Here is a 21,683-nt window from a genome sequence, read left to right as displayed (position 1 = left end):
ATTGCTTCCAAAATGCAAGAATGCATTTTAGAAAGGTTAAATTTAATTGCATATTGCAACAATGTCTTCAGCAGTAATAGCCAGGTAAGAATAGAGCAGACTGATGAATTTTAATTAAAAGAAAGTAAGAGAACTGTGAACCTATCTTTTGATATAAAAACTTCACCACCCTAGCGCAGTGCCTTGCACTTATACGGGTGCTTTGTACATAGTTGTTAAATAGGTGACAGTGTATCTCCTTGTCTCCGGAAAAGAGACTTATCTCTTTTCTTTTTGGCACAGTGATTTCCAGGTGCAAAGGCGATCCCTCTCATGATGTATGGCCTGCCAAAAAATAGCATCGAGATATATATATTAAATACTCTTTCCTTGAAAGATACTTTCAGAGAATTTTTTTTTCCATTTTGCAAGTGAAGAATACAAGTCAAGAGATACACATGTTTAGAATGATAGCATTTCATATTGGTGAAAATATATACCATCCATAGAAAAAGAACCTGTAATGTCTCCCATAAAATAGAACAGTGGTTATTCCTGAGTATTGATATTGTTGATGGTTTTCTCTGTATTTCAGTGCTTTAAAAACAGCGAATATAGATTGCTTTGTTGTTATAAAAGTGGTGAGTGAAAGAGATCACTTGCCCAAAGGTTCAGAACCCTGTCAGAAAAGAAATTAAACTTGGGACTGCTCTGGTAGCCCAGTGGCAGTCCAGTGGACTGAGCTCCCAATGTGTGGGACCTGGGTTCAATCCCTGCTCAGGGAACTAGATCCCACAGGCTGCAACTAAGACCTGGCACAGCCGAATAGATAAACAAATATTGAGGGGAAAAAAAGGGAATTAAACTCTTCACGTGCCTTGTCTGGAACCTTGGTCGTGTGTGTGTCTACATCACTTCTCTGTGAGAGAGACCTTCCCTTCCAGTGTGTCCCACCAGGGATATTTTTCAAGTGTAGTTTTAGTTTTTTGTTTTTGTTCAAACAGTAGACATCTGTGGGCCTGAAAATTTTTGGTGGATGACAAGACCCTCGAAAAGTCATTGGAATAGTATTAGTTCTTTATTATTGTCAGCGTGTGTCTGCTGAGTTTCAGGACATCACCACCATTTTCTGGGGAACGGTTTAGAGAATGATGTGTTTTGTAGAAGCTGTTTGTAATTTATTAAATATAATTTATCAACTTCTCATATGGCCGGGTAATATTTGCGTTACTACTACAGCAAAAGTGCAGTTTTATCTCACACAAATAGGAGGGTTTATTCAAAGTTAGATAATATTGGATCAATCACAGTATATTTAAAATTAAATAACCCCATGGCAAAAGGCCCAGACAAGCAAGCATGCGGTGGCGAAGTCCGTGGTGGTACACTCTGGGCCATCAGCAAACAGGTTGGGCTCGCTTCGGGAGCATTTTACAGGGATTTTAAAAGGTACCTTGTTGAAACATGATGTTTCTCTCTACTCAGGAGGTACTTTAGCATTAGTGAATTTTATGAGTGGAAAAAAGATAGTTTAACCACTGGGGAGATTTAGCAGTTTCAATTAAACAATTGCACCCTTTCAGTGTTAATTTTGAAGTCGGTGACTGCTGGTATTGGAGGGTTCACCTTTATTTTCCTAGTGGGGTGATGTACTTTTGCACTTTTGATCTCTATTGTAAAAATTGGGGAATATTACACTGGGTCTGATATGCGTGTGCCCTGTTCCAATTGGTATACCTTGACAGGCCTAAATTATAAAGAAATCTGTTACGGAACCAGTATGTATAGAAAGCATACATTCAGGCATTTCCCCACATTAACTAAAAGTTCTGGGTTCTGACTCCTGGTTCATCACTTATGGTGCAAAGTCCTCCTGGCGCAAAGCCATTTGAAAATGGCTCTTATCTTTCCTGTATTTCTAACAATTTTCCTATCAGGATGTAATTTCCTACCTCCTTCTCTCCCTGTCTCCCTTCCTTCTCTGTCATCAACCAGGCCTCAACGTTTTACTTTTTTTTAAACAAAATTCTTTCATCTCAAAGAGCTCTTCTATCTCAACATCTTTGACTCCTGGAATTCTGGAGTTTAGAATCCAGTTTTGTAGTTAGGAACAACTCCAGGTTCTAGACCTTCTGCACCGTTTAGTATTTCCCTTGTGTAAAAGTGGTTTCTTTTCTGGGAAAGAAGGCCACCAAAGGCAGTGAGGTGCTTGGCCTGCTGGCTCTCAGTCCAGTGGATTCACACAGCTTCTAGGAGCAGTCAAACATGGACAATGATGACATAACACCTGTTACTTATTTAGCTTTTTATACGTGACTTGACATGGGGCTTCCCTGGTGGCTCAGTGGTAAAGAATTTGCCTGCCAATGCAGGAGATGCAGGTTCGATCCCTGGGTCAGGAAGATACCCTGGAGTAGGATATGGCTACCCACTGCAGTTTTCTTGCCTGGGAAATCCCATAGACAGAGGAGCCTTGTGGGCTACAGTCCATGGGGTTGGACATGACTACTGACTGAGCAACAGCAACGTGACTTGACATTTTCTGGTCTTCACAGGATGCTATGGGACTTAATTACTACTGCCTTCTTTATCTAAATGAAGAGGCCAGGGCTCAGAAAAGATGACCGGTTTGCCCAAGATCACACAGCTAATGCTGGTGAATCCATATGAAAGCCTTAATCTTCGAGGCCTGCGTCCTTCCATTTATGCCAGGTTGGCTCCAAATAAGGCCATGCATTCTCTTGAAATCACTCTTTGGAGGCTTTTGAGTTGGTGGTCTCTGACCTCATAAGATTATTTTGTTTTCTACCGTATACTTATTTTCTTCATAGGAACCCAGGATTGCAAATCTCTGGGTTTAACTACAGATGTTCCTGGCTAGATTGTGTTGCTCATCATGAATGTGAAAGCACTGACCTAGGGGTGTTATCTTCTAGCTAAAAATTTTCTGTACCATTTTCTTTTACTTATGTACTTTAGTAATTTATAGGCCCATGAGCCCAATATATTTGTAATTATTGGCTTAGGGCTTCCATTTGTAAATTGTTACAGTTAAGTCATCACCCCCAGCATCCGAAGCCTGGAGCTCTCTTGCTGGTGTTGGTGATGTCAGGTCTGGAATCTACTTTTGGGGCTGTCTGTGGGTTGTTTATCACCATTAGCCCTCATTATTTTAAATGAGTACCCACCCACCTTATACTCTGTAACCACATGTTTCCAGCGCTTCTCTGGAGATTACATCTTGCAGGTCCCTCCTCCCTTTCTTTTCTTTTTCTTCTCCTTACTTGCAAATGCTTTGTAAATGAGGCCCAGAAAAATATGAAGGAAAACACCTAAAAAGATAGTATGTGAAATTCAGACCAGTTTGGAAACAAGTGTTGCTTCTGACTCTGAAGCTTTGGGAGAAAAAAAAAAAAAAAAAAACAAAAAACACCTCACCAAGTGTGTTTAACACATATTAGTTTGTAAATATGGAGTCCCACTAATTGCATTTATAGCTCACAGCAAAACTACCTGTTATATCTTGTTACTCTGAGGGGGGAAAAATGAGAGAGTTATATAGGTGTATGCATTTTACAAAATTGGAATTCAGGGAAGAGTGTGGTGTAAATTCTTTTATAATTATGTGTCTTTTTCTGCTGAGGCAATTAGTCAGTTTTTCTGTTGCTGTGATGCTCACCTGAATTCAGGTGTCCCAAACTTAGAGGAAGGGCTTCCCAGGTGGGTAAGAGAATCCACCTGCCAATGCAGGAGATAAGGGTTTGATCCCTTGTTCGGGAAGATCCTCTGGAGGAGGAAATGGCAACCTGCTCCAGTATTCTTGCCTAGGAAGTCCCATGGACAGAGGAGCCTGGTGGACTGCAATCCATGTGTCACAAAGAGCCAGACATGACTGAGCACACGCACATGCGAATTTAGAGGAAACGGTATGGAGTGCCTCCTTTCATAAGGAAGTCAATTACGGTTGTCCTCCTTTCCCCTGTTATTGGAATGACTAAAGAACACCAAAATTGTGTGATATTTTGCAGAATCACTGCTTACGCATTATTTTGCTTTTCCGCGTGATTAAAAGTTTTGTTGTATTCTTAACAATGATTTTATTGGTTAAAGGTAAATGTGTTTTGGTTAAAGGTAAATGTGACAGGATGAGATGGTTGGATGGCATCACCGACTCAATGCACATGAGTTTGAGTAAACTCTGAGAGGCCTGGCATGCTGCGGTCCATGGGGTAGCAGAGCCGGACACAACTGAGCGACTGAACTGACTGAACTGAAATGTGTTTCCAGTGGAAGTGGTTCAGTTGTTTTCTAATGACAAACCAGGAGTCTTTAAATGTTGTTTTCTGATGATAAACCAGGAGTCTTTAAATGTTGCTTTATGGTCAGTTTTCAGAAAGCTGCCTTTTCCATCAGGTGAAAGTGAAAGTGAAGTCGTGTCTGACTCTTTGCCACCCCGAGTGCTGTAGCCCACCAGGCTCCTCCATCCATGGGATTCTCCAGGCAAGAGTACTGGAGTGGGTTGCCATTTCCTTCTCCAGCAGATCTTCCCACCCAGGGATCGAACCCAGGTCTCCTGCCTTGCAGGCAGACGCTTTACCCTCTGAGCCACCAGGGTCTGTGAACCTCATGTATTTTCATCAGGAAGGGTGAGCACCTCCATGAAAACTACCAAAAAAGTGAATCACGGAAGTATATGTCAGGCCAGGAAGCACTCCAGTACATCAGTGAAGCTCCCCACCCCCACCATTTTACAGATAAGCAGACCAAGGCCCAGGATTAAACAGCATTCCTTCTGACCCCTATTGGGGTGCTGTTTCTCTAGTATGTTGCTCCAGTGTTTGTGAGAAATGAAAGACTCCCCCCTCCCCTTCCCCAGGGATAATAATAGTTAACTAAATTAGTATCAGGGCCTGTATTTAAAAATAATTCCTAGAAAAGTGTATTAATTTTATTTTCTTATAAATTATCTTTAGTAGAATTTGAGTTGTTTTTAATGATAGGCAACTTTGGAATGCATGTGAATCCCTTTGGTCAGAGGATTCATCTCCAGAGAATTTTCAGAATTTTGTTTCTTCAATAGCTAAAGCTATTTATAGTTTTATTATTATTATTAATATTATTATTATTTTCAAGCAGAAGTGCTCTTCCTGAGATCCTCTGATTATCTTGCCAAGGGCTTGGGGGCAGCGTCCCCGCCTCTTTTTAACCTTGGGTGGTCTCAGGATTTGCTTTATGTCCTGACTACCGCTGGAGCGAAGTAGCAGGATCCAAATGATGTTTTAAAAGACTCGAAGTTTGGAGTTAAGATCTTGGGCTCTGGAGCTCACATGTCCTGTTACACCACTTGCTAGTCGCCTCAGGGAGGTTGTTTTGCCCCAGGAAGCCTCAGTTTCCCTCTTCATAGAATGAGATCAACGTGCAGTCTTATCCCCTGATCGGTATTTGCGACATGTCAGCTGCTACTGCTGTTTTTGCTATTGCATTGTTGTTATTATTCCCAAGCCAAGAAGTTTCCCAAACATGCCTTGAAAAGGCTAGTAAGAAGGAAAGCAAATTCCACTTTTAACTGTTGGTGAGAGGGAAGGTGGGGAGAAGGGACTGACCTACGTTGATACTCAGTGTCCTTTAAAGGAAAATGTTACCTGATCAGAGTAAGGAAAAGAAAGTGGTATTATTGTCAGCTGGTTTCTGTGTGTTTGATTTCTCTTCCACTTTCTTAGACCCATTTGTCTGATCCAGTCATGGGAAAGTCACATGTGTGAATTTTTACGGTGCTTGATAGAAAGGAGAGACCTGTGGGTTGAACCACAGAATTTAACAGCAGATAAAAAGGCAGGGGCGGGCTTCCTTGGTGGCCCAGTGGTGAAGAATCCACCTGCCAATGCAGGAGATGCAATATGGACCCCTGGGTCAGGAAGATCCCCTGGAGGAGGAAATGGCAACCCACTCCAGTATTTTTGCCTGGAGAATCCCATGGACGGAGGAGCCTGGCGGACTGCCTGCAGTCTATGGGGTTGCAAAAGAGTCAGACACGACTTAGCGACAAAGCAGCAGCAGCAGCAACAAAAGAAGCAGGGGCACCTGGGTGAGGCAGGCAACCCAGAACCTGCAGGGACTGCCCCTGGTGAGGCTGCCTTCACCTGAGTATCACACTGTCCAGATCAAACAGAGTGTGGAAGGAGAAAGCCAGTCCAAAAGACAGCTGTCAGAGAAGAAGAAAATGGTTAATAAAGTGTTTTTTTTTTTCAGCTGCTTGAACTAGTTAATTGCTGAGTTGTATTGTCGAGCGGGTACCCTCCTTGCTGCTGTCTCTTTAAGGGAAAACTGGAAGTGGACCACATACCTGTCATGTACGCACTTGTTTGCAGCCTGAATCTATTCATAGGCTAAAAATGAAATCTACTTACAACTATTACCTGGAGGACTTTTATAGGTTTTGCAGAAAATATGACTGGGGTACAGTTAGGACCTGTTTTATTATCCCTGACAGTGGCTTAAGAAGCCACCGTACCTGTAGATCTCTTTTATCAAGTTCTGGGTATTTGTTTGTTTATTTTTGTCAGGTACACAGTACTTTGAATACCAGAGCCCTGAAAGGCCATACCAGCTCACTCATTGTAGGTAGTTGGAGACATTTTTTTTCCAAGAATACTTAAAGGGCAAAACCCCAGAATCTGGATATAGCATAAATGATGGGATATAATTTTTAATAAAACATTGAGCTTTTCTGTTTTCTTAACATTGCATTCCGACGCTAAATTATGACTATTCCTGTGTCTGTCTTCTATGCTCATTTTGCTTGCTTCTTTACAAAATTTTATCACCCAATTATTTTTCTGTTGAATTAAGTGCTTTAAATATAATATGACATAATTAACAATCTTCTTAACTTCATGTTTTCCAGGGATATCAGCATGAATAACATTACTCAGTTACCAGAAGATGCATTTAAGAACTTTCCTTTTCTAGAGGAGTTGTAAGTATTCTTTTGAGAACTGTTTCTTTGTTTGTTTGAGTATTTCTCCTTTTCTCTTTGGAAATTCTCACAACAGAGATTGTCTACTGTTTCTCAGGGGACACTCAGAGAACTGGGTTCACTGGCCTCCGTATAGTGGAAACCATGTGTTTTGGGGGAAACAGACTTGAGTTTTTAAGGAGTGTGATCACTGAAGTTATTTTTGAAAGTCAGGATGAAAAATGCTACTTCCGTGGGACTTTTTGCTGCAATTGTTATGACCACGAATGAGGCAGTGACACAGGTTAATTACAGCGCTATCCCAAGATAACAAGGCTGCTGTGTAATTACTATGATTGCCACAGGAGTTGCTGTGTGGGCAACAGGCCCATAAAGAATAATCCACAGCATTTCAGGGTCACGACGCAGCAGATGACCTCAATGTAACCCAGCAGAAAACTTTCCTCGGCTATGGGCAGGTGGTCTTTGGAAGTGGGGCGAAAACATGGAACATCCTTCGCGTCTCTGAGAACACCTTTAACGTTAAGCTTGTTTCTGAACTTGGCAGTGTCATCTCTCATTTCCAATTTAACAGCTTACATGGGGGAGAAGTTCTTTCCACCTGTAACCTCCATTTTGTTTTTCTCTCCACACTATTTAAAGTTCATCATCAAAATAAGCACTTTTAGATTTTATAGGAATTGGCAACGATCAATAGCTTTTAAGAATTCAGATGAAAAATAAAATAAAGTCATAGTTGACTTGAGTTAAATGGAGGGCTTTAAAAACAGCTAAGCTAATGGATTATGTAATATGTAGAGGCAAGAAGGTGACAGTTTGATGGTAAGAACATCAAAGAGCTATAGCCCTGAAGGAATCTAAATTCATATTACAGATTGTGCCCTACAGCCAGCTGTTGAGTTTTAGATCCAAGTCAGTGACTGTCTCTCCTATCTTAGGTCAGCCCCTCCCTGCACATGGGGAATCGGAATCGAAAATAAGACAAGCAGGTTGTGCTCCCAGTTTCTGATACTCTTGAAACAGCAGTTAAGGATTTAGTAAAGTTAAGAAGTTTTTCTTCCCACACTACTTAATTGAACGTAATGTTCCCACAGCAAAAGTTGGACAGAGATTGTTTGCCACTTCCAAGCTTGTGAACTGGGTCAAGTTATTTAACCTCCCTCGATTCAGTTTCTTTGTCTATAAGGTGCAGATAAGACAGAATGAATTAAAATAGATGTTAAATACTTAGGACAGTGCATGAAGCAGGGTAAGTGTAATGTAAATGCTGGCTGTTATTTATTTCATCGTTTTAAAAGTGCTTAAGGTGGGGGTGGTGCGGGAAGCAGCAGCTTGTATACCAATTGTCATGGATTACAAGGTTTCAATGTATGTTTTACTTTATTTTTGCCTGTTTGTTTTTTTTTCCCCTTGAGTGAAATTAATTCTTTTGTAAGAAATAGCTCTTTGTTTTTAATTAGACATTTACATTGAATGAAAAAGCAGTGAGCTGTGTATTTGAAGCCCCCCAGTTCCCACCCTCCCAATCAAGCTCAAAGATGTCTCACCTATTTCTTTTCATTTCACATAAAGTTTCAGCCTTTAGGATTAGTCTCCCTTTACAGAAGTAATCACACAGTGAAAGGCCATTCATGAGCCTGGGTTCAGCTGTTGGGTCACCCCCAGAGATATGAGACGCACTGGGCAGGAAATGGAGACGCCCTCCTTGTTCTGGTGAACCATGTGTGCACACCACATTGTCAATGCCTTTGACTGTCAGCCAGCCCCCTTGGAGGGATTGGCGGTGAGCGCCTGGATATGGAGTCCTCCCTGGCTAATCTCTGCTTTGTAAAGTTCGCATCTTGGATTTCGTAAAACTCTCAAATGACCAAGCATACATCAAGCTCACAAATTCTGTCAACTGAGAGTTTTAATTGGAACCAAATTGGATTTGATTGCTAGTCGTTTGCAGCAAGATTTTGTTCACTTCCCATTCTGCTTATGGCAGCAAGAAAGCCCGTCCTCTGAAGTCCGTACAGCTCCTGTAAATACTGTATGGGATTTCAGAAATGAATTTGGTCAGGAGCACTGATGGTTAATTTTAAAGAGTCCTTCAGAATAGTCTTTCATATGCTGGGTATACTTACAGACATTTGAGGGAATTTCTTTTCCATGTTAATAGAATCAGGGTAAAAAAGCCCGTTTTTTGTTTTTTTTTTTTTTTCTTTACAAAACACCGTAGCAGAGTTTGACATTCCAAAATGATGCTGCCAGGAGTATTGTAATATTTCAGAAACAGCATCACCCTTTGTCCAAAAGTCATCTGGAAGTCATTTAAGAGTGATTGTGAAGCTGAAGTGCCCGGAACAGAAATGAGTGATTTACTGAGGGCTTTTTTTTTTTTTCCACAATAGTTAATGAGGTGTGCTTTACATGATGTGACTGGTTTGGCTGAATTTTATATGATAATCCGGAATGCTGGGAGTATTGGGTGGAATCAGTTCCCAAGTTAAGAAGTGTTTATAGATGTTTATGCATTCACTTGTTCTTTTGACAAACACTAAATCATGCTCTGTGCTGGGTCCCTATGATGGGTGTCAAAGACACTAAGACAAGTTAAGTGTGGTCTTTGTTCTTGGAGTTGACAGTCTGTCCAGTACCATAGCCACTAGCCACAGATGGTTGTTTAAATCTGGACTTACAATAATTAAAACTAAAATAAATGCTCAGTTTTTAGTGGAGCTAGCCATCTTTCAAGTGCTCAGTAACCACCTGTGGCTAGTGACTCTTGTGATGGACAGTGCAGATGTAGACAGTTTCCATCATTGCAGAAAGTTCATTTGGACAACAAGGGTCCAGAGGAAGAGGTGGAGCTAACACTTGGTGTGGCGTGGTGAAGATTGTCCCAGTATGTGCAGGGTCAGCGGAAGCCTGAAGTAACCTGTTTATTGAGACTGGAGGATTTGGGAAAGGCTTTCCAGAATAGCTTCAGCTGAGTCTTGAAGGACACATGAGAATTAGCTAGGTGAGGATGGGTAGGAAGGGTGCTCCAGGAAGAACCTTATAGCATGTGCAAAGGCATGGAGGTAGACATTTCAGAAGTGTTAGGACACAAGATGATGGTTATTGCAACGGAAATAGAAAAATGTGAAATAGTGAAAGGTAGAGAAATGTGAGGAGATGAGGCCAGATCACCAAGGGACTTTTTAAGCTAAGGAGTTTAGACTTTATCCTGAAGGAGCTGAATTGGGTATGAGGGTAAGCGATAGGGAGGAGACTAGGATTTTTTTTTCCCTGAATGATTAGATGCCATTCACTGATTTGTTTTCCCCCCTCTGTTTCTCTGGGAATCCAAAAACATAGGATCTAACCCTAAACTCAATACATAAAATGTGTCGTCTTGAGACAGTCTATTGATTTCCACATCTCAATTTCCTACTCTTTAAAATGGGACTCTTCACAGTCGTATTGTAGAGGGAAGAGGGAATTATTTATGTAAAAGTGCTTTGTGACCATGAAGTGCTACATTGCATGAGTAATGTAAATTTCACTAATCCTCTTAAACATTGCTGTCTTTCTTGAAGTATTTGGGGGAGAGGTTGTTTAGCTTGGAGATGGGAGTTGGAATGGGCCCATATAGATTTCTGTTAGTGATATGAAAGGAAAGGCAGAATTTGGGGAAAATATTAAGTTAGCATCCACAAAGTTGGTGTCTGATGTGATGCTGCGTGCTCAGTCACTCCATCATATCTGACTCTTTGTGACCCCATGAACTATACCCACCAGGCTCCTCTGTCCATGTAATTTTTCAGGCAAGAATACTGAAGCCGGTTGCCATTTCCTACTCCAGGGGATCTTCCCAACCCAGGGATCGAACCTGGGTCTCTTGGGTCTCCTGCATTAGCAGATGGATTCTTTACTTCTGAGCCACCAGGGAAGTCCCCATACTACACGTTGCTGCCATAGTATTTTGGCTGTCCTTGAGACCTGTCAGGGCATTGGTAGCCATTTAGGGAATGGCTGAAATGTGGAGTTGTGAAATTGATTTAATTAGAAACAGGAGAAGGAATATCCAACTGCTTTTCCATAGGCTCCCACTGAGAAATCCGTGAATGTTACTATGAGCTTAGATGTTGCAACAGCAGTGGAAACTATTGCCAGCGTTGGCACTTGTACAGTTATTGTTTAATACATACTATAAGACTAGGCTAGTTCTATCTGTTTCAAAATATACTTTGACTTTGGAACTCTTTACAGTGCTAAAGTGAAAATTAGGTCTCTGAGTACTTGTTTTTTTGGGCAGGTGGGTCTGTAGGACAATTAGTTCCTAGTAGAGACATTACAGAAGAAAACTAGTATGTAATTTGAACAGGAAAATAAAGAGTGGGTTAACATTAAAAGTTATAAATATTTTAATTTAGCCAATAGTTGAACACACACACACAAACGTACATGCAGACAATATAAAATGTGTGTACATTTTTTTCAGAACCATTTGAAAATAAGTTGCAAACCAATACAGTATTGTAAAGTAAAATAAAGTAAAAATAAAAATTAAAAAAAAAAAGTTGAGAAAAAAATAAAATAAATAAATGTCACAATAAAAGTTAAAAAAAAAAAAGAAAGTAATTTGCAATCATTGAATTCTCCTCTACTTCTAAATAGTGCATTGTTTATTCCAAAAACACAAGGGTATTTGTTTAAATAATTGCAGTGCAGTTGTCAAACAGAAAACTAGATTCCTATGTATTATTTGGTCAGTAATATTATTTAGCAAAAAAAAAAAAAAGAAAGAAAGTAGAATTCTGGTTCAGGATACATTTAGAACCACAAGTTGCACCTGGTTGCTGTGTCTTGGTAATCCATTTTGATTTTCTAAAGCTAAGTTTTATGGTCTCTAATTGAGTTACTGTATATAATTAAAATTGGTCAAGCCTGGCATCCAAAGGATGCAAAGGAAGTTATTTTAGGGTTCAATAGCAATAATAGTGGCAGCCAAAATTTATTGAGAGTTTATTACGTACTAAGAAACTTAGAGCATATAATCTGGTTTACTGCTCACGTGATTCTTATATATCATCATGCTAATTTATAGATGTGGACAAGGAGGCTTTAGAGAGGTGAAAAACTCACTAGGTCATTAGTCAATATCCGAGCCAGGATCTGAATTCATGTCGATCTGATTCAAGTATTTCATCTTAATTTCTAAGCTGTGATACTGTCTCAAGAGGCATAGGATTGGAAAGAAGCTTAAGAGGACACCTATTTACTCTGATCTATAATGCTAAGTATGTCCCAAGCTAACTGTCAAAGATGGTTGGCTGCCTAACATATTCCTTAATAAGGTCATTGAACAGAAAACTTTCTAACAAAGAGATCTTCCTAGAATGAGGTTTTCTGGTCTAGCCATACCATTTTATAGATGAGATTATCAAGGCTCAACAGTAGATGAGTGACATGTTCCAAGTGCTACAGTTAGTATGCATCTGAGCCAGAATTAGACCTACCTCGTTCAACGCCATGTCCACTATGTCCTATCACCTTTTGTATCTGAGATGCAGAAGTAGTCTCAAATAGTCTTACTGGGTTGTCTAGAGCTCTAGAAAGTAGCAGACTCTGTTCTCTTCCAGTATTTACAAGGAATTTCCTTTGCTTCCAAACTAACATTTGACTCACTTAACGTTTACTCCCTTGATGAAGGCTTCTCAGATAAGCTTTTTCAACTGCAATAATTTCCCCCTGTGATTTTTGATAAATTTGACTGTGATATTTGACAGTTCAAAAATATTTTCTTGGAATTCTCTTGTTCCACTTTATAGTGCCTTGGTAGGATGAGTTGGTAGTGAAGATCCCTACATTTGCTGTTGGAAACTACGTAGTCATCTCACAGAGGCGTATGGGTGCTCTCCGACTCATACCCTTCCCTGTGTGTAATGTGGGGACCTCTCAGATTCGGTTATAACGGTGAGAAGAGAAATGAGAGGGATCCTGTACTTATTGAACCTTCTGTGTACCAGACAGGTCCTCCTAGAGCAAGGATTGTTTTGTTTGAATTCATAAAACTCTGTGGGCTATATGTATTCCCATTTTGGTGATGAGGAAGCTGCATTTTTCTTGAGGTTGGTTTCCCAAGGTCACATAGCCTGTTAGTAATGGGTCTGATTTCAATCCCACATCTGACAGTGTAGATGTGAAAAAAAGGACAAGGAAAGACTTCATTAGACAATTCATTGAGTCATCAGACTTGTGTTAGGTAAAGCGCTGTGTGCATTGTTGAAGTCAACTGAGGTTCTTGCCTTCAAGAGAGATGAATGGTGTAGTAAAGTTACCGGAGTTCAAAGGAGAAAGGAAGGGAAATAACTTCTAGCAAAAAAGATTAAGGAAGGCCTCATCAAAGACTTGGCATTTCTAGAGAGAGCCTCAAGGGATGGCAGAGTTATTCATGAGGAGATGTGGAAAAAGGAGGATGAGCAAAGATATGGAAATAAACTGGGACAGAAAGAAGGAGTGCTGGGTTTGGTTTGATTTTAGAAGGGATTTCTGTTGGTTTGATTTTAGAAAGGATTTCTGAAAGGATATTCTGGGAAGGAAACCTTGAAAGGAGTTGAAGGCCAAGCTGAGGACATTTCTTGGCAGACTCGTGGAGGAGGGTCAGGTGTTGTGTGGCTATGGAATTTTGAGCTAGGAAATGACTTGGTCAGACGTGACCTTCCATCATATAAATGTAATCTCATAGCACAGAGTAGGGTGCTTGAGACTGAGTGAGTGCAGGGAAACAGATGAAGATGATAATGGCAGTAGTCCAGGTGAGAACTATGAGACTCTGAACTCAGGTAGATGAAAGATAGTAAGAGGGAAGAGGGAACTTGGCCTAAGGTGTTATGCAAATAGACTCAAGAGGATGTCTCAGCTGGGATGGCAGGGGGTGTTGTCAATAACACTTCACTTTTATTTTATTTATTTATGTTTGTAGTTGCAGCGTGCGGGATCTTTAGTCGCAGCAGTTGAACTCTTAGTTGAGGCTTGTGGGATCTAGTTCCCGACTAGGGATCGAACCCCGCCCCCTGCATTGGGGAGCATGGAGTCTTAACCACTGGACCACCAGGGAAGTCCATTCCAGCCCTTCACTTGTAGATTACCAGGAGTTTGGTGGTATTTTGACAAAACTAAAGACCATGCAGTAAGAGAGATTGGTCCAGAAGAGAAGATAGTACATGCAATTCTGAATATACAGCTTGATTTTAGGTGAGAGAGGCATAGGGACACCTGGAAATATAGATGTGGAGTCAAGACTTGAGATGGATGGGTGGGGGGATTCTAGAATGGAGTTTCATGGGTATAGATTTTAGAGTCTTTTATTTTGAGGGGATTACTGGAAACATTAGGTAGAAAGAGCTTGCCAAAGGAGAGAGGGCAGAAGGAAAGGGAAGCGGGCCAAAGACAACTCATTGGGAAACACTTGAATCAGGGTGTGGGAAGAAGACCAAGCGCCAGAGGAGCAGGATAACTAGGGCAGAACCATGCTCTGGGAGCTGTGGGAGGGGAGGCTTTTCACAAGAATGAAGGATCAACATTGACATGCTGGAGAAAGGTGCCTACAGCCAGATCATAACAAAAGGCCTTGCAGTTCATTTTTTTTTTTTTAAGAGCCCTCTCTACTGAGGGTTGTGAGAGTGCCTTTGGGGTAAAGAAGTTCATCTTAAAGCAGGCATTTGGGGACTGCTAGTAGGTAGTTTCTGATTTGGAGAGAGAAGATGGTGTTTGAAATACATCTATTACCTGACAGGAGTCCACAGGGTGTAAGAGACAGAACCCCAGCTGAGGTATCATAGAGGATTTATTGTTTCAGGTGGATCTAGGAAGTCTAGCGATGGAGTTGGCTTCAGATGGTCCTGGATCTTGGGGTTTCACAGTCGTGAGAGTTTTCTCATGCTTTCCATATCTCAGCTTCAGTTGTGTCTATGTTAGTGTTTTTAGATTTTGTTCTTTCCTGTGGTATTTAGCCTGTCTCCATATAATGGGTAAAATAACCTTCAACAGCCCCACATAAGTCTTTGCATCTTGATATCCAAGATGAGCATGTAAAATCTTCCTTTTTGCTTTTAGCAGCAAAATCCCCAGAGGACTTTAGTTGGCCAGACCTGTCCCATGGGCGAGTCCTCGAACCAATCACTCTCCTCTTTGGGTTGGTAGGGTCCATCCTGGGTCCTCGACTTATCCCCACTAGGACCACCTGGAGCGAAGAAGAAGCCTCCCAAAGAACTTATAGTGGAACCAACAGGCTCGGAAACTTTGTCCTACAGTGCTTAGCAGCTTAGAAGTAGAGGCAGTAGAACATGTGATATACTCAGAATTGGGGTTTAAATTAGTATTTCATAAGCAACTAGGGGAAATCAAGTAGGAGAATCAACAGTTCATTGTTACAGTGTTTGACATGGAATTCAGAAAGTGTAGAGAGGATAATGAAACCACAATTTGCTGGTGCATTGACCTATTTTAATCAAAGCTAATTATTTGTTCTTTGACTAAAAGTAGTACTGTCTACAAGTAAGTGAAAATGTCTTTAATATTCTACAAGCATGATTGAATTTTCCAGTAAGGAAATAAACAAAGTCATCTCTTTCATGTATTGTTCACTCTTTGTCAAGCCATGATTTATTCTGTAGTAGAATTTTAATTCAGAATTTGTTCATCATTTGCCCCTGTTGGCTTTTATGTATACATCAAAGATTATGTTGCTGCTAAGTCACTTCAGTCGTGTCCGACTCTGTGTGACCCCATAGACGGGAGCCCACCAGGCTCCCCTGTCCCTGGGATTCTCCAGGCAAGAACACTGGAGTGGGTTGCCATTTCCTTCTCCAATGCATGAAAGTGAAAAGTGAAAGTGAAGTCGCTCAATTGTGTCCGACCCTCAGCAACCGCATGGACTGCAGCCCTCCAGGCTCCTCCATCCATGGGATTTTCCAGGCAAGAGTACTGGAGTGGGGTGCCATTGCCTTCTCCGAAGATTATGTTAGACATGCTAAAAATACTTGTATCATTGATGTACTTGGCTTTGTAAGGAAATAATCCTAAAATTAATGGGTACTCAATGTTTAAAATCTGGATGCATAGGCAGAGAAGGAGAAGGAAGGAAAAATAATGACCTGTATCTTACCATAGGAAATACCTATGGTTAACAGTTTGTTGTTTATTCTTCTCAACTCTTCTCTTAGTATTTGTATGTAATTTCTTTTCTCAGCATGATTGGTTAAGACCAATCAGAATTTGCTCATGGAGATGAGTCACATTTGAACAAACCTAAGCTCTGCCAGGAAGGCACGGCTGGGTATTTGGTAGGCAACCAACAGTATGTGCCGTGGTTCCTCTCTCTCCTATTCACATTTTACTTGTTTTATCTAGTCTGTTTTGAGCCCCTTCTGCTACTAAAAAGCCTTCCCTGGTCTTCCTTTTCCAGATTCCTCTTGCACCTTCTCTGCTCCTCCCCACTTAGCACTGGATTGAATGCCTTGTTATTTCGCGTTCTAGGTGTGTCAGTCCACACCTATCTGTTCAGTTCCACAGACTCTCCTCCGAGGGCAGCGCCTTGTCACTGCTCTGCTGTGTGTGGCCTTTGGTGACAGTGAGCGCATTTGAGAATTTGGAATTGAGGGAGGGGTTAAGACAAAGGATCTCTTCTTATTTTGAGTTTATTGAAGTAATAAACCTTATCAGCCTATGTAAAAACTGCATTCCATTGAAGGTTTATATTGAATGAATCATCCTTATTTAAAAGAAATGAGAAATGTCTTGGGAAAATTCAGTACTTACTTTGCCCTACCTGGTACTTGGCTTATAGTAGAAGGTCAGTATTTGTTGGTTATGTTAGCGGTAAATGTTTTTCTTATGCTGTAACATGTTTCCTCATATGGATGGATATTTTGTGTGTTTAGTGCCAGAAGATAAATGACTGGGTTGTCAGGATAAACTTTGCTCAGGAAATTGTAACTGTTGCCAGGGTTTTTATTGATTTGCCTATAAAATGAAGCCTTCTATGGGTTACTGACTATACAAGGAAGTGGCATATATAAAAGGGTCTTGGGTGCTGGGATAACTTAAGTTTCTTTGAATTGAATAAAGCTCTTTCAGTATATGGTGGAGTTCTAAATGGGCTATAGCCTGAGTTTTAGCAAGGACAAGCTTATTTTTGATTAAGCATTGCTGCTTTTCTTTTTGTATGTTTAAACACAAATACGTAATATTTTGCATATATATATGTATGTATATGAAATAGTTTTCCCCTTCTCTGTGAAGGAAGACTGCATTAAAAACCTTGGGAATTTCCATAATGAGAGTTTTTAGTACAGGCATGTTTATAAAACATTTAATTTTTATATATACTTCTATGAAAGTTATATGAAAGTATAAAATTCTTCCCTGGTAAGAGAAGAAATAGGGTAAAACATTATTAGTGGGTTCAGGACTCTCTGCTCTACTGTATCAGATAAAGTTTATTTAACCTTGGTAGGAAGCATGTCCAAGGAGACCTATCAAGGATGCTAGTCGATTGCTGGCCTTCTGTATTCGCTAGGAAAAGAGCCATGTGCTTTGGTCCTTTGAAAGTCATTTGTAGAAAATAACACAAAACAACATGGTTCTATTTCTAGAGTTTCCATTATTTTATTTTGATTACCTTATACAATTTCTAAGGTTTACATTCTTTAGCTATGCTGTAGGAATTTAGACAAAGCACAGAGGAAACAGAGGCTCACTTTTCTCATCTGTTAAAAAAAATAAGAGCAGACCCACTATGACATAGTAGGGTAATGACAATATAAACTGTTATACAAATGTTAGTTTTTGTTAAGATGTACTGATACCAAATATCCCTAACAGGGAACAGTCCGTTTCTTTCTTTCTTTTTTTTTTTTGTAGTATTTGGCCACCTTGCTCAGCATGAGATCTTAGTTCCCCAACCAGGAATTGAGCCTGAGCTCCCACCACTGGAGTCGTAATCACTAGATTGCCAGTGTTTTGTCTTTTTTTTTTTTTTAAATAAAAGGAAGTCTCTCCCCTACCCACCCCCCCACTTGAGTTCTTAATTTTTCACAGGAGCCAGCAGAGTTCTGAGCCCATAGTAGGGCCTTAAGATACAAATAAATAGATGATTAAGAACTTATTGGAGGTATGCATTAGAAGTTTTTTTTTCTTTCAAAACTGTTGCATGCATTTTGGGTCTTGCTGATGTCCAATTATATTTAATAGGAGACGGTTGCTCACCTCCTGTTGGATGCTCTCCCGTGGCCTTCCTTGCCCAGTTCAGTGTTGAACTGGAAATGCCATCTCCGAGGGCAGAGTCATGGGCTGGTGGTTGCGTCTGTTGTACTTGGCACGGAGCGTGACGCCATGCAGATCCACCCACTTGAGAGAATTTAATGGCATCGCAGGAGGGGCAGCCTGGAGGTGTTTGGGTCCCATCTGCAAGAGGTCATGTGCGTGGCTTTGAATGCAGCTCTGTCGGGTGGAGATGTGTAGCTGTGGAAAGAAATGGTGAGGGAGACAAGGAGCCGTGGCTGCGGGGGGTTAGATCAGTGGGGGCCCCCTGAAGGGAAGGGTGGTGCTCACAGTTGTTTTCTCTCAGGACTTGCCACAAGGTCAGACCATCTGGTGGCCACCTCTGCAGAGGAGCAGGAGGCACATGAGTGGCTGGGAGACTGTGGCTCTGTAACCTCCAGCCAGGACCTGTCCACCAGGTGACAGAGAAATTGCCACAAGCCAGGCTGGCTGTTGTCTGCGTGCAGAGTGTGCTCAGGCCTGGGCCTTCCTGCTGCAGTTGCCTCCCTCTTCTCATTCCTCCCCATGGCTCCTCACAACAGCTGCTGGAAGCTTCTGACCCCTTCTCCACCCTCCCCCAGCTCGATCCATGTGTCTAGTGAGTGTGGATAGTGCAGTCCTTACCCTACTGTTTTCCTGGCTGGAATTCCAGCCAAATGGCCACAATGACATTTCTGTCCCAGACAAGAAGAAACCTAAATCCAGGCACTTCTCAGAGACATAACACCAATTGGCGTACCCTCTAGTTCACACCCGCCTCTCGTGTTTCTTTTAAACCGCTTCCCAAGTGAAGAAATCCCAGTCTAATTCAGCACATCTCATGAAGGTATGAACCCCCTGGCATGGATAACCGTGGATCAGTGTCCATTAACCAGGGCCAGTCCAGCTTTCCTATTTCTGGGAGGGTTGGCAGATAGAAAATATCATGTAGCATGTGCATTAAGAATCAAGAATATAATTGCAAACTCTAGCCTCCCCTAGAAGGAGCCCCGGATGTGAATCCTTGGTCCTTATGAATAATAAATGCACCCAAAACAGACTCAGAAAGACATTATTCACTGAGCCACTTGTATCCTGTTTCCTGGAACAGTTCCAAGTCCGATGGGAGTGCGGAAGGCTAATGGATTGCTGTTTCCCTCTCCTCCACCCTCTCTCTGTCTGTCTCCTCTCCGTCTCTGCTTCTGGGACTGTTGTAACAAGCAGAATAAATAGGAGTTGCCTTGAGGTAGACCGTGTCCCCGTTGGAAGTCCTGCTAGACTCGTTTTAATTCTGTGTGATCGGGTGCACAACCCCAGCCTGTGTTGAGATAACACTGTTGATCAGGAGACTGGTGTTCTCATATTCAAGGTCCACCCCTCTTGCTTAAGAAAATATACTACCAGAACATGTTAAGAAAGAACATTGTTACTGTAGCACTTTCAGATCAAGCCAAGTAGTTCTGTCCTGTTAGGAGAGTGGAGGGGAGTAGGGGAGTAGCAATGAAACAAGAGGAGAAAATGTGCAGAAAAGTCAAGATCATGAGTCAGCTTTTCCCCACACCTAAAGTAGCAGTGTTACCTTTTTCTTGAATCTGGTCTTATATTGGGGCTTAGTTGAGGCATTAGAGCAAACACCAAGGGTCTGTTTCATCGAAGGTCCCACACAAGAGGATCCAAAATGAATATGATCTAGTCCTGTCCATACGGCCCCTAAATACAGTTGAAGGAGATGCACCAACTTAATAACCAGAGGCAAAGTAAAACGCACCCAAGGAGAGAGCTTCGTCTAGGGTAATCTGTGGAATCCAGGGAAGGGGATATCATAGAAGTTCCACATTGATGGTAACATCCAGCTTGTAGTGATGAATAAGGTTTTCAGCTGGCAGAGAGTGGAGTAGGGTATTTCAGATGAAGGCAGTGCCATGAACAGAGGATCTGGGGTGTGAAAGCAGGGTGTTGCTAAAACATAGGATACAAGGAACATTCAGGAAGAAGGTGAGAAAGGAGAGGATCATGCTGAAGGTCTAGCTGATTCAGTTGTAGTGGGGGGAAGCAATGCTCAGTTGTGCTTTTTAAGATTTAGATCTCCCAGTATTACAATGAAGTGGTTTGAGGCAAGACTCTCGTGGAGGTTCATGGCAGTAATCCAGGAGGAAGAAAAGGAGGGTCTAGACTTGGATGGCAAACCAGGGAAAGTAAGAATGGATGGATTGAGACCTTCCACGGGGTTCTCTATGGCTTTTGGAGACGAATGAGCTGCGGTGGGGGGAGGAGGGGTGGTGATGTCTGGGACTGCCCACCGTTAGTGGCAGAAAATGGTACCCCTTTTCACTTCACTCTTCTGTTCTCACTGTAATGAGGTTTTTTTTTTTTTTTCCCTCTAGTGCTTCATAATCATCACAATAATAGTAAAAGATACAAATATCATCATTTATCTAGTTAAAAATTTTATGGAGCCAGCCAGTAGGTCCTCATGAAGTGAGTTACAGGGAAAACTGTTGGGTGTGCAGACCAAGAAAGAGAAGGAGCTGGCCTTTGCTGGTAGAGGGCCGTGGGTGACAAATACTTCCTTGAGATCAGCCATCTCTTGGTCCTCAGCTTCTGGTGTGCTTAGTCCCTCAGCTGTGTCTCTTTGCAACCCTTTGGACTGTAGCCTGCTGGGCTCCTCTGTCCATGAGATTTCCCAGGCAAGGTTACTGAAATGAGTTGACATTTCCTCCTCCAGGGAACCTTCCTGACCCAGGGGTCTTTTGTTTCTCCTGCATTGCAGGCTGATTCTTTACTGTCTGAGGAAAAGCACAGTGGAGAGTGCTTTTTATCCTAAAGAGTCGGAGTGAGTTTAGGGCTTGCTGCCTGCCACTCTTAGCCACCCAGGGATTCCATCTTACCCTACTTTGCCGCTGCTCATCTCTGACTGTGGGGAAGATGCCCCGTTGGTTTGTTGGAAATTCCTCCATAATTGCAGTTCTGAGCTCCTGATGCCTCAGTCCCTGCTGTGAGCTCTGCTCTGCTGAGAGCTGTTGCTCCTCAACCAAGGCTATTAACTCGCCCAGGTCCACTGTGTTTCACCTTTTGGGAATTATTTCCCAACCTTTGGTGACACACCAGAGGCATCGAATTGCTGAAGGACACAGATAAGCCTTGGAGCCAGCCGTGTGAGAACTGGAATGCTGGCCCCTCTGCTTACCCGCTGTGTGACTTCTGCCAAGTCACCTAACCTCTCAGGGACCCAGAGAAGTAGGGCCTCTGTCCGGAGAAGATTTGAAAGACAAGAATGTAAACTACCTAACTCAGTGCCTGCAACTACTGTGGGGACATGACATAGTAGGCTTTTCCTTCCAGAGTTTGGGACTTTGTCCCTAACCCCATTCTTTATTCACTTTGGTCTCTCCTGGGTGTGAGTTTTTGGACATGAAGCATCCATAGTGTCTACTATAAGAAATACTAGGGGGAAAAT

General features: G+C 41.8%; 1 protein-coding gene across 3 annotated transcripts in view; it reads left to right on the top strand.

Annotated features, from left to right (window-relative positions):
• Positions 1–21,683, top strand: part of LGR4 (leucine rich repeat containing G protein-coupled receptor 4) — a 104,962-nt gene that overhangs the window by 49,978 nt on the left and 33,301 nt on the right. For all 3 annotated transcript variants that reach the window (XM_027979577.3, XM_060400030.1, XM_060400029.1), the window contains one exon: positions 6,884–6,955. In XM_027979577.3, coding sequence (XP_027835378.1) covers positions 6,884–6,955 — 72 coding nt within the window. The remainder of the gene's footprint in view (positions 1–6,883; positions 6,956–21,683) is intronic.

This window comes from Ovis aries, chromosome 15, assembly GCF_016772045.2.
Source record: "Ovis aries strain OAR_USU_Benz2616 breed Rambouillet chromosome 15, ARS-UI_Ramb_v3.0, whole genome shotgun sequence".
Taxonomy (NCBI): Eukaryota; Metazoa; Chordata; class Mammalia; order Artiodactyla; family Bovidae; genus Ovis; species Ovis aries.
This window is presented reverse-complemented; position numbering and strand designations above follow the sequence as displayed.